The 18,313-nt window shown below is 28.3% G+C and overlaps 2 protein-coding genes across 6 annotated transcripts in view; one reads left to right on the forward strand and one right to left on the reverse strand.

The window, feature by feature from the left end:
* Positions 1-18,313, reverse strand: part of LOC113368138 (tropomyosin-2) — a 67,032-nt gene that overhangs the window by 18,848 nt on the left and 29,871 nt on the right. The gene's annotated exons all lie outside the window — the stretch shown is intronic.
* Positions 2,350-4,248, forward strand: LOC113368137 (pre-mRNA-splicing factor Slu7-like). Its single transcript, XM_026609699.1, is given in 2 exon segments — positions 2,350-4,040; positions 4,042-4,248. Coding segments are annotated over 2 exon segments (1,737 nt in total). The 5' UTR covers positions 2,350-2,510.

An 18,313-nucleotide genomic window follows, 5' to 3' on the forward strand; every position in this document is an offset into this window, starting at 1 on the left:
GCCTAAGTAATAATCGCTTCGTATTCATCAGTGGTCAGTGTAGGTCAGTGTTTACAGTTTATCTATCAGTTTAAGGCGGTACAGTGTTAGTTCGGTAGTTATATTTTTTAAAGGATGTTATGTGATATCCTACTGGTAAGTTTGTTTTGCTAATTATTATTATTTCAGGGACAATTTTTTAAGTCCATAATATCAATTTATTCGATCCAAGTACTTCTGAATTGAGTTGAGTGCTTAACTTCTAAGCCACACTCGCCGCTAACCGTAAGTTTATTTAAATTAGTAAAATTATTAGCTAATAAGCTAATAAGCTAATTGTGTAGCGAAATCAACTTGTTATAAAACACAATTTTCGAGAAATTGACAATTTAATTTTTGTCGTAATTATATTCACCCATCTTAAGCATCAGTATTACTTGAGACACGCAATAACGAAAAGTTAGATTGAAATTGTTATTTTTGTTTTTTATTTTCAACTATGATAAACTATCATAGTTAAATTTATTGATTCTTATCATGTGAATAAGTTTGGAAATGACTGTATATTATTGTGACGAAATTATAGTATGTTTTTTGTGTAATTCTAAACACCGATCATTTTATGTTTATTTATCTATGACATCGACGATTTCCATATACATACCTAATTGTTGTTTATTTATTTTCTTTGCAAGATATATTGAAAATTTTAATTCAAGTCATTTTTTTGAAAATTCACGAACTTGTCACATATATCTTTAATCAGACCGGAATCGATTTGTATATATAAATATTCAAGTACGAAAACTGGCAAAATGGCATTACGACTAAATAAAATTTTAATATAAAGGTTTTAAAGAATATAAGGAATAAGCCCTGAGTTCTAAATAACACAAATCGAGACTATTATGACATTGCTAACTCTCTCTGTTGTTCATTAATTCATAGTTTTTGTTTGATTTTCTTGATAATAAACTTTTAGTTTAAGTTCATAAGTTTTTTTAACTTCTTATATTTTTCAAAATGTATTAAATTCAATACTTATCCCAGTAACCCACAATAAATATTTGAAATTATATCAAAGTATTATTAATTATACTATCACAATTAATTTAATCTATTCTAATACATTTATGAAGGTATTACGATAAAAAATTGGTGCTTTAAAAACTTTATGGAATTACGTACTATGATTTACTGAATTATGCTAGGAGTCCAATTTTATGTGGATCGATAAAGATTTAATTTGAGAAAAAAACTTTTTTTTGGCAATGAAGTGGACAGGTTGGATAGGAGTTTGAGTTTTGGTTATTAATGTTGTGTTCTGACTTTGAAAAGAAGAATGAGATAAAATAATTGCGTGTACTATTACGGGTAGTATTAGGTGTAGTGATGATATGCACCTGACGAAGTAGGTTTTCTGTACCAATATATTATATATATATATATATATATATATATATATGTGTGTGTAGTTTATATTTATTTATTCAAATACAGGACTCATTTCAGTGAAAAACCTTAGAAAGAGAAAGCCCTTAAGCCCAACAATACAATTATTATTTAATACTTCTTTGAAAACAAAAACATTTGTAAAAATGACAGATTGTTTGAAGCAAGATAATATTATATATTGTTTGGTTTTAATGTCTGATGTCTTGAGATTCTTTTGCCGGCAAAAAATCCATTAAATATACACTTCTAAACGCAGCATCAAACTGAGAATAACATAGGAAAATATTGTGATGATATAAAACTAGGAATAGAAAAAAATAGGAAAAAACTGGAACTGTCAAAGTTCATTAACAAAATATTGTTTGATGTTGATACCCTCATTTGCGCATTTAGAAATATTGTAGAAACTTGCAGTATAGTGATAGGTTAAAAAATTGTACTATGGTCAAGTTTCTTGTGTTTTAACGGTGATTTCAAGATAGATGGATAAAAAAAATAAGTATTGTTTGAATAATGTAAATTGAATCTTTGCAAAATTGATGGCTGATAATAAAAGAGCATATAAAAACAATAATTTGACACTGCTACAAACCATATTCAAGTGACATTTGAAAGGATCGAACTTCATGCCAACATTTGGTTTTTAACGTTGCCAGCGTTGAATTGTTGGAGGCACTTGTCATAGATAAATAAGATTAATCAGAATGAACAAATAATTATTCTTTATTAGTTGACGAGAAAATAAAATAAATAAGATGATAATAAACATTCAAGAGATTCATAAATCAGAGAAACGTTATTATTTAGATCATAGATAAACAAGTATAAATTTACTAGATTTAGATGTTACTGTTTTATGTTGGTGTGTCTGTCTATATGTAAATAATCTGAAGTAAGTTTGCCCGTGTGCGTAGAAATGTCAAATTCGCTAAAACTAAAAGTCTATCTTTGTGTGTAGGTTTTCAGAAATGAGTCTACTTTTATTTTTGTATCAATTATTAAATTGCATTATAATATCTAAATTTTAGTATTGAGTTATATTCATTATACGCGTGCTTGTGCAAAATAATATCAAAATGGTTAGTAGAAGTACTGGGGCTACTGTGTCCCAATTGCTTAGAGACAGATCTGATGTCATTGAAGATGAACCGAAAAAGAAGTCTCGTGAAGATTGGCGTAAACTGAAAGAACTAGAGGAAGCAAGAAAAGCAGGTACAGCGCCTGCTGCCGTTGACGAACAAGGCCGCGATATTAACCCTCATATACCGCAATATATTAGTTCAGCGCCATGGTATTATGGAACAAGTGGTCCCACTTTAAAGCATCAACGTCCCCAAGAGGAAAAGAAGAAGTTATCGGGGTTAGATGAATGGTATAAACGAGGAGTTGACACTTCTAAGATCGTCGCAAAATATAGAAAAGGCGCTTGTGAAAACTGTGGTGCAATGACACATAAGAAAAAAGATTGTATGGAAAGACCTCGAAAAGTTGGGGCTAAATTTACTGGTGCCCAAATTGCACCAGATGAATTTGTTCAACCGGAATTAGTAGTAGATTATGACGGTAAACGAGATAGATGGAGTGGATATGACCCTTCACAGCATAAAGCTATTATTGAAGAATACCAAAAAATAGAAGAAGCTAAACGTCAATTACGTGCTGAAAAATTAAAACAAGATCCTAACGCTTCACAATCAGATTCAGAAGATGAACAAGGGGATGAGGATAAATATGTTGATGAAGTAGATATGCCTGGAACTAAAGTGGATTCTAAGCAACGTATTACAGTAAGAAACTTACGTATTCGGGAGGATACAGCAAAATATCTTAGAAATTTAGATCCAAATTCAGCTTATTATGATCCAAAGACTCGATCAATGCGTGACAATCCAAATCCCAATGCAGATGAATCAGACTTTGTTGGAGAAAACTTTGTACGTTTCACAGGCGACACGCAGAAGCATGCAGTAGCACAGTGTTTTGCCTGGGAAGCTTATGGTAGTGGTGTTGATGTACATTTGTTAGCTGAACCAACAAAATTAGAATTATTACAACAAGAGTATGAAAAGAAGAAAGATCAAATAAAATCTTTAGTCAAAGATTCAGTTTTAGAAAGATATGGTGGTGAAGAGCATTTAAAAGTGCCTCCGAAGAGCTTATTACTTGCTCAAACAGAAGAGTATGTTGAATACTCCAGATATGGAGATGTAATTAAAGGCCAAGAAAAGAAAATTATTAGAACGAAGTATGAGGAGGATGCTTTAATAAATAATCATACATCAGTATGGGGTTCTTACTGGAGCAATCATCTATGGGGTTACAAGTGTTGTCATTCATTTATTAAAAACTCATATTGTGTTGGAGAATCTGGAAAATCTATGTGCAATAATGATGTAAAACCAGATAATACTTTTAAAATACCTGAAGTACCAACTTCTGAAGTAATAGAAGATGTGATTGAAAAATCAAAGGAACAAAGTGATTCTGAATCATCATCTTCACATAGTTCAGAAGAGGAATATAAAGCATCGAAAACTGAAAAGAAAAAGAAGAAAAGTAAGAAGAAGAAACAGAAAGAAAAGAAAAAAATTGAAAAAAATAGAAAAACTCGAAAAATCGAAAATGGATAAATTAAAAGAAGCTTTGCAGCGAGAGGAATTAAACATTAAAAAGGCTGAAGAACTTTTGACAATGGATGAGAGGAAACGATCATATAATAGTATGGCAGTTGTACAAGAACCAACATCTGAGGAAATGGAGGCTTATTACATGAAACGTAGAAGGGAAGATGATCCAATGGCTCAATTCATGTAATTCATCACTGAAAAAATTCATATTATATGTACATATTATATGTAAAACAAATTTATTTAATAAAATAAGTATCTGAAATTTTTGGAAATGGTTCAGTAGCAGGTTTTTTACAGATGTATTTGTTCAAGACGAAAAGCAATTACTAATAATAATCAATTCATTATTAAAGAATAGTTTAATTTGTTATCCAGTTGTTAAACTGGTAAACACAGAAACCACAATCAATGAATATAAATCTTGTATAAGAGCCATGTTTATGAAATAAAAGTATATTTGATTTCTAAAATTAAACCTAAGTTAAATATATACATTCATTTTGGATGATGGCAATATTTCATTAATCATTAATCGTGGTTTTTCTATTTTCAAATAATTTGTGTCTTTTATCCACTGAAGAGGAGTCAAACTGAGACAATGGCATTTTCCTTAAACTCGTTAAACCTTGGGTTTACTTTTGTCTATTGTATTTACATTTCAATCTTCCTACATTTACTTGTAAGAAACAATAATAAATTTTGAAATGCCTGCAATCAAATTTAAATGTCAGATATTAGATATACGAAAAGCGACGTTGATTCCTATCGAGAAGGTTGAAAATGAACTAATTGTCACAATTAGTTTATTAAATATTGTTTCAATTATTCAAATAATTAAATAATACTAATTAATTGATATTATAAGTTATGTTCTGCAATAGAACAACAAATAAATTATAGTGTCTGCAATCAAATGGCAGATAAAATATTTATCATATTATGAAGAGAATTTGAAAAATTTTATGCTACAGTTATCAACGTATGTGAGTCACTCACAAAAAATTAAGGTGTGAATTTAAAATTTATCTTTTGTCAGTGAATATTTTATCATCTAAATTCAAAACAACTACAGCTATGTGTAAGTGGTATTTTGTCTTAGCAAGTTGCATGAATATAAGTCGATTGGATAAGATCAATTTATTTCGCTATTTAGATAAAATTTTCAACTATTGCATTTTGAAAACGATGTTTACGCTTTCACTAAAAAAGAATTAATGCAATTTGCAATTGATATCCCAATTTCAAACAGGCTCATAATATCTATAACTCTTACATGAATTACAGTGCATAAACACATTCACGCCGGCGTGGGCCACTGGTGACCCGCATTTCGAAGGCAATAACCACGTGTAGCCTCACAGAAAAACATGCCGAAATCGGCCCCGGCGTGAACGTGTTAATTATATTTATTAATTCAGCCACTCTTTGTAGGGTTTTATTATTTTAGGAAGTTCGTTTAGTGTTAGACCATGAACTTTACCGAACTTTTTAATTCTGAAGAAACGACTCAGCCAATCTATGACTAGCGCTAGTCCATATCAAGTTTCGTCGAGTGGATTTAAAAATTTTGAATTCAGTTCAGGCGTTGTTTGAGAAAACTTCGTCGAAAGATCAAAAATTGACGTACAAACGCAATTGTACAACACTGCTCATCCAAATTTGGTCTCACAGAAACGTCAAGAAAACGTTTAAAAAAAATAAATTTAGCAAGTCGGATTTTTTGCGAAAGCATTGATTTCTTCTTGAGGAAGTTAAAACTGAGTATAGCATAAAAGTATATTATAAAATGAACATAAACCATTGAGAACTTTTCCGGAGTATGTTATCGCAGTTGCACAAGATAGTCAGCGTCTATATAATATTTTATTAGAAATATTAAAACACCATTTATCGATCGAAGGCTTTAAAACAATAAAATTAAATTTCTGTATTTGATTATTTAATAAATAGTGATGAGTAAAAGAGACCAACATAGATTGCTTATAATTTCAAAAGTTTCGAATGCGAACATTTTTCCAAAATTAAAAAAAAAATTAAACAAAACCTAAATCGTAAGGATCAGCTCTGAGAAAAATGAAATCTTGCAAACAGCAATATTTCATTAGACGAAAAAGTTTCGTAAAAACGAAAGAAAAGTTAAATACAATAATAAACGGATATAAAATCAAACAAATAAAATAAAAAGGCAATAAATGTGAAAAAATCGTCATATAAATAGACTGATTCAGATTGGGAACATGCGTTAGATCAGTGGCGCGGCAGCCAGGTCTTTTTGAGCATTCTTGGTGGATTAGGCAGCGAATGGCTGGATTTGTATGAGATTAAAATTTTTATAAGTTCGTGTTGTTTTAATAATGATGCTATATAAACGTATACCATTTGCAATATTTACTTTTATAAGTAAAAAATAATATTAAAACTCAAGTCAAATTATCATTTTTCACCACCGAATATAAGATTTGCACAATTTTTCTTTATATCTCCAAAATCGCAAAACTTGCATTTTTCTAAAAAAAAAACAATCAACTCGTCACATCTTCAAAATAAATTCTGTTGTTTTTGAATTAAATGTTTTTTAACCATTTGAATAGTTTGGGACATTTTTTCTGACACGACCAAAAATTGCATCTGAAAATACATCATATATACTACTCGATCGAGTGTGTATGTCGACATACACTTTTTTCTTAAAAACACGTTCTTTAAACTTATGAATATTCGTTCGTATGCATACATATGTGTGTATATGAGTATATATGTACACACGAGAAAAACCAAAAATTCTGTTACACTTTCGTATTTTGTATCAAGCATTTTTCCCATAGTGTGTGTAAATTTTGTGAATACGTCCATATTTGTGAAATTGAATACATTCCACAAATATAGAATGAAATAGATTTCAGTAATATATAAAAATCACAAAATCTTGAGACATTGTGGTTAGTGAATTTTTTTTGGAAATTTGGCGAAAACTGAGCTGGGATTGATGAAAACAGGCTGTTTTCAAACAGCTAATATCATATATCGGTCAAGTCGAATTTCTGTACGAAAAATCTGGGTTAGACGTGAAGTAAATTTTATATAAGGTTTTACTTTATTTTTGAATCGCAATTTATCAAAGGTGACAATAATTGTTAGCTTCAGTATTTTAAATAAACAGTAAAAATCAAGAAATTATCAATTTTTGTATAATTTATTATTTAATAAGATTAATCTTATATTATTAAATAATAAATTATACAAAAATTGATAATTTAAATAAAAATAATAATTTGTATTCATAAATTTTAAAATCAAGCATTTTGATTTCTACCAACTGGCTAAAATACCCATATTACTCGGCGGCATCCGAGTCAAAAGGGTTAAACCCTAAATGTTATTTACCGAAAAAAAAATCATTATAACAAACCCCTACGATTTAGATACATTTGTCAAATTATTTTTATAGAATTCTAATTTAATCTTTGATTATTGAAAAGAAAGCACCTTAGCAAGATAGTTAATTTGTAATTTGGTCAATAGAATAGTTTCTATGTATTCAATCATTTATTCATTTATATGTAATAATTTATAAATTTATTCCTATTTATTTTGCTATTTATGATAATTAAAAATTGTTTTAATATGTACAATAACATCATTTTTAATATGTTAATTTTTCTAAAGCAACATTGCAGTTAGTTTCCAACTATCAAAATATTTAAAAACCATTATTATTTCCTGTTATCTTATGAATTCTATTTAACTGCTTATTTTAATTTAGTTAATCTATTACTATTACTTATAATATTGCTTTATCATTTGCGAATTATAAAACAAATCAAGAGTAATACTTATCGTTAGATTAAATATTTTTTAACTTCCCGTAGGGCAAGTTATAGTAATCGCAAAAAAAAACAAAAAGGAAAATTTTTATTAGTTTCAAAACCTTCTGAACATTTTGGCATACCTTAGAAAAAATTGATGTATATGTGTGTGTGTGTGCGCGGATACAAATTTTCGTCGACTATTTCAGGAACACGGATGAAGCGATTTGAATAATTAAAAAAACATTCGATACGTATTGATAAGGAGACGTGCTGATTAGTTTTTGGCGGACGCAGGTCTAGCCGATCCGAAGATATGGGGCAAAAAGTGCCAAAAACAGTAACTCAGTTTTTAAGAGAACGGAGCGTCCGATTTGAATAATTCAAAACATTTTAGTTGTATTAACAAGATGAAGAACTGATCAAATTTTCATGAAGGCAGGTCTAGCGGTTTTGGAGATCTAGTAAAAAAAGTAAAAAAATGCCATTTGGCGGTCAAAAATGATCATTAGATGTATGCACATCAAATTATCAGATATTTTATAGAGATTTTACCAATATAAATATAAATTTTGTTTACATTCCTATGGGTTTCGTAACAATGTTTAATATCCGTTAGACGGCAACGCGGCGCTTACGCGCTTCTATATTTTGTCTCTATGCAGTTAAAGCAGTACGATTGCTTTGAAAAAAATTCAGAATTTTCAAAATATTTCAAAATAAATTTTTCTTCAAAAAGTCTTTTTTTTTTTCAAAAAAAAAGTAAATTTTTGTCAAAAATGTATAGTTTCTCAAAAATCTAATTTTTTCAGAGTAAGTTTTTTTTAAAAAATGTTAATCTTTTTAAAAAAAAATAATTTTTGGTACGGGAAGATCGAGCAATTTGCCTTAAGGCACTATGCCATCCTCCCCACTAGTTTTTACACGAATCAAATCAGGTATACCTATACATTATTATTATTCAATTAACATAATGATATTGATAAAAATATTAGATCATAGTGCCATTAATTTAACATTCATGGAATGAATGAATAACAAATCTAGGAGAGTAACCTGAGGTATTTGTATATTGAAAGCAGATATGCAATTTTCGTACAGGTCTTATACGTGATATCTTATAAATGTATATATAAAATATAAAGGTATATAAATATGTGTAAATATGTATACATACATATATATGTATATATATATATATATATATATAAATTTAAATTCATAGGTGTATGTGAAGTGGGGACAGAAAGTTTTACCCTTACCATCCCATGAGGCGGAGTTGGCTAATCTATTCTTGGCAAGTCGTGTTCTGATTGTGCCACAGAAAGGACCAAAGCACAGTCCGTCTTCGGCCCGCGTACGCTACAGCGATTTCCTGTAAGTACCAATTGTGATTTTTTATATCTTAATTAATACTATTTTTATTAACCATACGATTTTTCGTGAATTTTTATATTTAAATTTCCAACGGTGCGTGTATTAAAATTCCGTGTTTTATCGATTTGATCATGTTATAATCTAGTATTGAAAGCGGAAGGGATCAGGAATGCAAAAAGAATAACAGTGATTTGGCTAATTTTCAAATAGTGATAACTGATATGTCGAAAATATTTGGATTAAGTCTTCGATTTTGCTTATAGTAAACTTAAGAGATCCTTTCTTAAAATATCTTTATCACACGGACGTGAAAGCAACAGCATTTAGTTTCATTGTGGTGTAGAATGACATGAATGCTATAGCATTCAAATTTTAAAATCAATTATTTTGAATTTAATTTTATATAACCTAAAGTTTTTGTAATTATTATACCTGTCAAGGTAATGACTAACTGGTTCTTTAGGTATTTTTGTATTTTTTTTATATTTTGTCTTAGTCATAAATTAGTTTGGGCAAGCGAATTGCTTAAAATAGAAACGTAATACTTGACGTGAATGCTATAGCATTCATCGTATATAACGAATAAATTTTGATAATCTAAACTACTCTATGAAAGGTGTTAAATCATATTTCGGATATCAAAACCAATTCAAAAATAAAACTACTCTATAAAAGGTATTTAAAAATAAAACGCCTGTCAATTTTTGAACCTTGCTGAAACTTTTACGAACATGTTATATTTAAACCTCTTATAATTTTAATAGATATTTTTAACTTAATTTATATTTTATACTTATTCAGATATATCTATTTTTTATTATTGATTTTAAATCAAAATTTATAATGAAAGTTTATTAAAAAGAAATTACAGCTTGAAAGTTAACGACATAATTAAAAAACCAAAAGTGCCGTGTCCCCAATTTACTCAATGCCCCTTTAGGTAGTTGTGAATAAAATATAAATTTAATAAAGAGGATTAAATTATAAAATGTCATTTTTTATAAGTTTCGATCGACCTTATTTTTAGATATACTTATATGTAAATTCTTACATATTTTATAAATAGGCTCGCAGATTATGAACTTAACATATAAAAGCGAATACTTGATTTTTTAGTATTTATTTTACTTGTTCAAATTAAATTATCGTTTCTTTAAAACATATTTTTTATTTGTTTAAAAATAATGTACCCTTCTTTCATATAATTTTTTTTTTATTTAGAAATTTACTGTCTTCTCGTAAAACATAGTTACTGCGTATATTATTAACATCTAATCATGGCATATATGTTTACATATATATATATATATATATATATATATATATATATATATATACATATATATACATATACATATACTTACGTTTATAAATAGAATTTACATATATTTTATAATCTGATAATAAATATTACCTGAATTCCAATATTATAAAGATTGAAAATTTGATTGATTTACCTGAATAGTTATTCCATTCGCATCCAAATATTTTCAAACAAAAATAAAAAATATTTATTTGCCCAATATTCTTCTTCTGGCAATAAGCATGTTTCTGAATATTACAAATTTTCATATAAATATCCCAATATGACATCTACCAGTTTTCAATATGAAGACTTTTCTGTATCGATTTTAGTTCTATCTATTTTATTAAATTAAAAATGAAATTTAATTTATTTTCATATAAATATCCCAATATGACATCTACCAGTTTTCAATATGAAGACTTTTCTGTATCGATTTTAGTTCTATCTATTTTATTAAATTAAAAATGAAATTTTACGCAAAAATTAGTTTTGTATCAAATTTCATAAGCTGAAAGCGATTCGAGATGTTACTATATATTACGCTCATCTAAATAAACCAGCATCGCCCTGACGAGGTTAATTTTAGAACAAAACACGGAGACAAGAAGATCACTTTAAGTATTAGAAATGTTTTCCGGTCTATCTGCAGACTATCGTGCACACATATTTTCAAATCGAGTATTTTTGATAGTAACCAAATATTTATATTATTTGATTTGATACTATAATATAATACATTATAAGCTATGATATTGCAATTAGTGATGATAGTTAAAAACTGCAAATGTAGACATAATTTTCGGAAAAATGCGTTATGTTTTCTATTCATTTGTGGCATTGGAATGGGAATAGTAAAATACTTGTTATATTTGAAATATCTTTCAAACTTTGACAAAATTAATAAATATATATAAATTTTTTTAACAAAATTATTGCAACCCAATATTTAGATAATTTTCAAATAAATACATTATATTAAATTAAATTGAAGCTAGATGGAATTTCAGGCTCTAATTGAATTAAAATTTGTCATCGACCTATTCAATAATCAATATATCATTTAAGCGAGTTTTAAAATTATAGAGTAGTATAGAACTTTATAATACCGTGGTTTCAAACCTGTGGGGCGCGACCGCTCAGAGAGTCTGATATAAAAAATGATTGAATAAATAATTATTTTTATGTATATATTTTAATTAATTTTTTTAATATTTTAAATTATTTTTGTAGCTTGATAAATGAATTATATCATTTGAACTTATCATTTATTTATAAAAATAGTTTGTTAGAAAACAATCACTGCAAAAAATAAGGGGGAGGATACGAAAAGGTTGGAAACCACTGTTATAGTGCTATAAATCATTTCAGTTTATTAATTTTTGTACAAATTTGCCTTGCATACTAGTTATATTTGACAAACAGTTTAAATGGTATAAATTATTTTACGATTAAGTAATAAATGTATAATTATTACGAGTACACACTTACGTTATTCAAAATGTGAATGAATTTTTGTTATTAAACCATTTGTCGTAAATATATAATATTTCAAAAATGTTTATTTAAATCAATATATCTATTACAATGCAAATTTTATTAAAATCTTCAAAAAGAAAATTTAACAATTAGTTACAAAGAAACAGCCCGGCTGATCTTTACCAAAAACGCCCAATTTTTCAACAGTTATCTCGCGAACCAGTTTTTTAATTTTCAAAGTTGATTTAGGATTTTTGATGAAGTTGTTATTAAAAAATTACACTTATCTGCTAATTATAAAGAAACGGTTCGGCCAATCATCGCTCAAAATTAATCAACGCTAATAATGTTGATTAAATAGTTTTCAAATCTTTGAAATCGATGAACCATCTATTTTCGGCTCATATCCATACTTTTTCCAATTTTGATGTTTAACGATTTAGAATGACGTGAAACGTCGAGAAAACATAAACTTAGCAAATTGGAATTTATAGCGAAAACATAAGCTTTAGGAAGTTAATAATAAATATGTTACGTCAATTAACGTTTGTGTGTTCGCACATAAATTGGTCATTATATGGGACACTGCAAAAGTGTACAAATGAATTAGTGAAATGTTTTATTGCTAAAATTAAATTTAAAATCTATTTTAAATTTCTTAAATATATTGTCTTTATATGTATCTGTATATACATATATGGATATCTAAAAATCACTCTGTTGATGGTTAAAATATTATTACACGGTACCAATGCTCGAATGTCTATCTGAATATTTTATTTTTCCTATTTCTTTACCTTTCATTGCATTAAGATTCATAAACGCAATTCAATATAAGTAATTGAAAATTTCAATTTAAACACGATTCATATTAATGACACGCGATCTTTCATTTTAATGCAATTCCATATCGATGCTAAAATTTCTTTTTTTACGGTCGAACCTATATTTTATTTTCAATTTCAATAATTACTTATTTGCAGAACGATGACGTATGTGATCGATTTCATTCACTCTTTATTATAGATATTTACAAATCTTCTTGTAATATTTACAATAAAAAATCAGTATAATAAAAAAAGTGAATAATAAATTTATATCATTGAACTATAATGCGATTCACTCATTTAATATCTAAGTAGACTTAATCAACTTTTCTATTAACCATCATAATTTCCCATATATTTGCAATAATTTGAAAGATAGGCGTATCTTGTTTCCATTCATTATAAGAATTTGTTTAATCTGAATTAAATATCTGTGGTATTTTATATATGCATGGACTTATAATTGAATCACTTATTGTTTTAAAAATGGAGCACAAACAATGAATTCTGAAAGACGAGATTAATAACGGAATGGAGTTTAATTTTAAATTTCGGAATTCATCACAAATTAATTATCACATTAATTTCACATGCAGAACAATACGATTTTGATAATTATCTTGAGACAACTATTTTATTTATAACAGAAATAATTTGAAAATGAAAATAATTAATTAGAATATTTAAAACTCAAAAACTAATTTATTATATCTATATAATTATAAATTTAAATAAACAAATAAAAGCTCTACTTTTGGTAGTTCGCTGTTTAAGACCAACAAATATTAGGCATTTATCCGTTGAAATTAACCAAAACGAACAAAATATCCAATTATTTCGTATATGTTTGATAATGTTTCTTTTTTCATCATTAGCATAAACGAAAAAAAAGTTTTTACATGTATTTTATATTTTATTTTTTTGAAGAATTTATAAATGGCGTTATACATCCTATAAACAAGTTTTGTGGTGCCGCTATATCGAAATGTTCACTTGTGTGCAAAGTATTTGTTAAAAAACCTAATCACAAATTTACATTTTTATATTTAGCCGATTCTGCCGTAAAATAGATTAATGTTATGGCAAGGTTATGTTTTCATACAAAATGATATTAAATACTGTTAAAATCCATGGAAAACATATAAAACGCATAAATGTCAAAAAACAATGTTATGATAACTGGATCTCCATGATATGGTTTAATAACATATAAGTGAAGTTGCATTTTAAGAGTACGATGAGGTACAGTAATAAATATATGCATTTTTTTAGTTTTTAGTACGATTTTGTATGAAAACTGACATGTTGCATAGTCTTTCCATAACATTGGTCTATTTTACAGCCTATATATTTATAATCAAGACCGAGAAAAACGGATGTTTATGCTATTCCATTCCGATGCTTAAATATGCAATGTGCAAATATTGCCAATATTCTATTAAACAGATAATGAAGCTATAGATAATTATTTCAATTCAAAACGTATCCATGCAAAAAATTCAATGTTTATATATGATAAGAGATAATTGTCGATATTGCAGCAGTTAACAATAATTAATGATCGTTCCATCGGTTTGTTTAACATTCCGGTTTGTGGCTTATCCTTTAAAGTTCTAGGTTTCATGACATGTACATCAATGTACCAAGGTCTTATCATAATATCAACAGAACGAATCATCAATTTAGACTTAAAAGAACATATTTCTTTACGACTTAACATTGTAATACTTTTCAGTGACATTGTTGCAATATTTTTGCAAGGCGCGCGTTCAAGAATTTCGCCCAGCCGAAGTCTCGACGCGCCGCCGACTCGGGTGTGGTGTCTCGGGTACATATGCGATGTTTTATTTTATTGTCATTTTATTTAATCTGTATACAAACTCTTATGGTCAATTGACCTTCATTTTCGAATAGCAATTACGCGTACAGACTTGTGTGTTAATCGCGAAGAATTTGATCGAAAACTGGTGAAAATCGTCTTTAGCATCTTTTGATTTTTATCAAGTACCCATTGCACATATAAGCATTTACTATTATTTACTACAACTAGGAAAAGCAGAATGAATGTTCATATTTTGAGAATAAAGTAATACAAAGGCACCGTAAGCAAAAATGTATAGCAAAGTAAAAATTTGTGCTTATTTTAGTATTACCAAAAATTTTGATGCCTATTATTTATTTTACATGATATATTACAATCAGAACTTTGTGAATTATACGATGGCTACTTGGGAATACTACTTTGATACTACTAACTCCAATCACATATACCTTGATGCTATTAACTAAACGTATTTGATATTGATAACTGAATGGAATATGAATTTAAAACTAAACTCTACTATCAGACGTTTGCTAGACAATTACGTGCCTTCATTTCTAAATATTTTACCACAAAAATTGAACTATTTTTTTCAATTCGGAAATAGGTTTTATTGGTTATAGTCCGAATTCTTAACCATTTGAGTCATTTTATAGCTTAACCCACAACGTTCAAATGCACATATGTATTTAGGACGAATGTCTACATGTTAAGAATGAGAGCATTTGAGTCAAAATGACATTATTCTTTGCAAATTTACACATCTCATATTCATTACGCCTATCGCAACTTGCTTTTTGCATACAAAGTAGAAAATGTTCTCAATATGATGATTCGTAATTTTTGTTAATTTTGCAGCCGAAATATTCACATACTTGCATATACATTTGCAATATAATATGCGCAAACATTACAAAATAATCACATTTGATATCCTGAAAATAAACAATTATTATTAAAAGAAATTCAATTACAGTGGTGTGACTTGTCACAGCTTTCCACAGAATACTATAACACCATCCAGTAGTTTATTAATTAAAACTGTTGGTGGTGTCTTGTATTAAGACAAATCGTGTGTGCTTTTAATTTTATTAGCAATATTAGATGAACAGAAATTTGCAATCCATAAAAGAATGAAAAATATTTAATAAAATTAGTTTTGAAGTTTTTATTAATGACATTTCAAGTCAAAACCCTGACGGTAATTTTTAATTATAAGGGGAGGAGGGTAAATATTGAAAAATTTAATATGATTTTAAAATAACAAACATTATTTAAGAATGCAATAGAAATCCTACAGCTTTCAAACTTATTATATAATTTTGTTCAATTTTCTTTATAATTATTTAAAAATAATTAGGATTCCACTTAGGTATCTCAGGCAGCCAAGAAGTTCATTCTCATAATTTTTGTTAATTTTCGTAAAATTTCAAATATAAATTTATTATTATGAATTTTAGAGGCTATTTTTACCCGCCTTTTCATATAAACATACTAGTTGTACATAACATTTTCAGATATATGAAGGGTAGTTGTAATTTTATTATCAAGTAAGAGCGAAGATTCAATATAGACCTATACTTTTTGAAAACCCGGGAGAATGCGGCACAAAAGATCTAAATTCGGGACAAATATTGCTTTTAGAAAAACCCGGTACACAAGATTCAAATCCGGGACTGTCCCGGCCAAATTAGGACGTATGGTCACCTTACATTTAAGTTTTAATTTTTTTTTGTTATGTATAATGAATACATTTTTTTCACCAATTTTTCTACAATTATTCAATTTTGTATTTCAATTTACATGATCTCTATGCTCTCTAATTGATAATATTCGATAGATCGGATCGGAGACTAGACCGGAAAATGCTTAACTTTACTAACACAGTGGTTGCAAAAAGTATAGTACTGCTGTACCATTGCAGGAAGCTATTATCTTCCTGCAGCATTATTGAGTATTTTCATAAATGGCTACTGTAAATGTTTCAGACCAATATTACTCCTTATTTTGCATTGATTACATGCAAAAGGAGCAGAAGTTGTCGGTGATTCGATTCTTGTTTTTAACTTCGATTCTATCCTGGCAGAATCACAGAAGGAAATCAAAGAGGTTGCGCGTCGAAATTTGAATATTTTTAAATTTGAATTTTTAACACAGAGGTTTTGAATATTGCACGCAGTAACTTTTCTTTTTCGTTGACAACCGTCGAAAATTGGATATGTAAATTCAATACAATTGTATTATCTATGCCGAAAATGTTCTGAAATTGTTCACCGTGTTGGATAACGTGTCAAACGTTCACAATTTCGCATCGTCAAATTGCCTGTTAATGAGATGTCATGTAGCTAACTAGCTGAGGCAGTAGTCATCTCAAAAGACCTTGCCTCTTTATGAACAAGTGCAAATGAATTTTTTCTTTCTCTTCATTGCAGACAATCAGAACTACAAAAGCTTTTCTATAACGAGTGTTAACGAACTATCACGTTTCGGATCTTCTCCAATGAGACTTTATAATATGGGCAATGTAAAACTAGTTACTTAACATAAAATTCATATTAATTGGTTTCATTGAGATCTTCTGGCCATTTTTTCATTAGTCCTCTGGTCAGGATGTTCTGCACAATATGTTGAAGACAAGGACTTGTGTGTTGATTAATCTTTGAGTGATATTTATTGCTGACCCTTTTATAGTTTCACATACAGTCTCGATTTTTTGAACATTGTTTATAATTTGGTGGTTGACGTACCATGGGGCATTCACAATGGATGTTACAATGAATTTGCAATGTAAAAGATGTTGACTAGTCATGAATATACTGGTGTATACTTTTTTTTTCTTCATTCTCTATTTTATTTACAACTGTCCAGTTAAGGGCATTTAGTAAATATGGGGAATTTACAATTGTCAACCGTAAAGGAGCATTATTTACTATCTTGACATGTTGGAAAAACAACTCAATAGTTGTTTTTCCATAACAATATTTTAATGATAATATTATAATCGTAACTATTTACTTACAAATAATTTCTTATAAATAACTAAATTATTTCAATCTTAATCTTAATCTGGTGTATACTTAAAGTCCCGAACTGCAATCGTCAAGCGTACTCCGAGAAAGGCAATAATTCTTATATAATTAAATAATATGGTATCTAAATACACGAATAAAAATATTGCTCACAAAGGCACTTCGTTTGCAAATTTATAGATTATTAAACGATTAAATGTAGAAAAACCGATCGTAGTCAACGTTGCGCTCATTTTGGATATGCCCATCTCACGCTTCTCATCCAGCATATTTCCTCGGGTGCTCTCCAAACTTCGATAGTATCTAGCAAAAACGTAGACCTGTGATACTGGCCAAATCATTGCTGTCCATATACAGAAGACTAGAGAAAAAACAATTTTTTTTAGGTTTAGTTACTATGTAATTTTGTCAGCTAACATTTAACACTTTCCACTCGCGAATTCCGAGATTTATATTTCCGAGGATTTTGGCGCATCCAAGTCGAAAGGGTTAAATATATTGCTACCATTCTATTTTTTTTTATTGGTTACTAACCGCAAGCGTATGTTTACATTGATAAAAAAAGATGGCATTTCTTAACCATGTCAGATCTTAAAACCTTATTTT

The sequence above is a fragment of the Ctenocephalides felis genome, unplaced genomic scaffold (assembly GCF_003426905.1).
Source record: "Ctenocephalides felis isolate EL2017-DRISC unplaced genomic scaffold, ASM342690v1 CF-g0.4_SCAFFOLD_01170, whole genome shotgun sequence".
In the NCBI taxonomy this organism is placed as follows: Eukaryota; Metazoa; Arthropoda; class Insecta; order Siphonaptera; family Pulicidae; genus Ctenocephalides; species Ctenocephalides felis.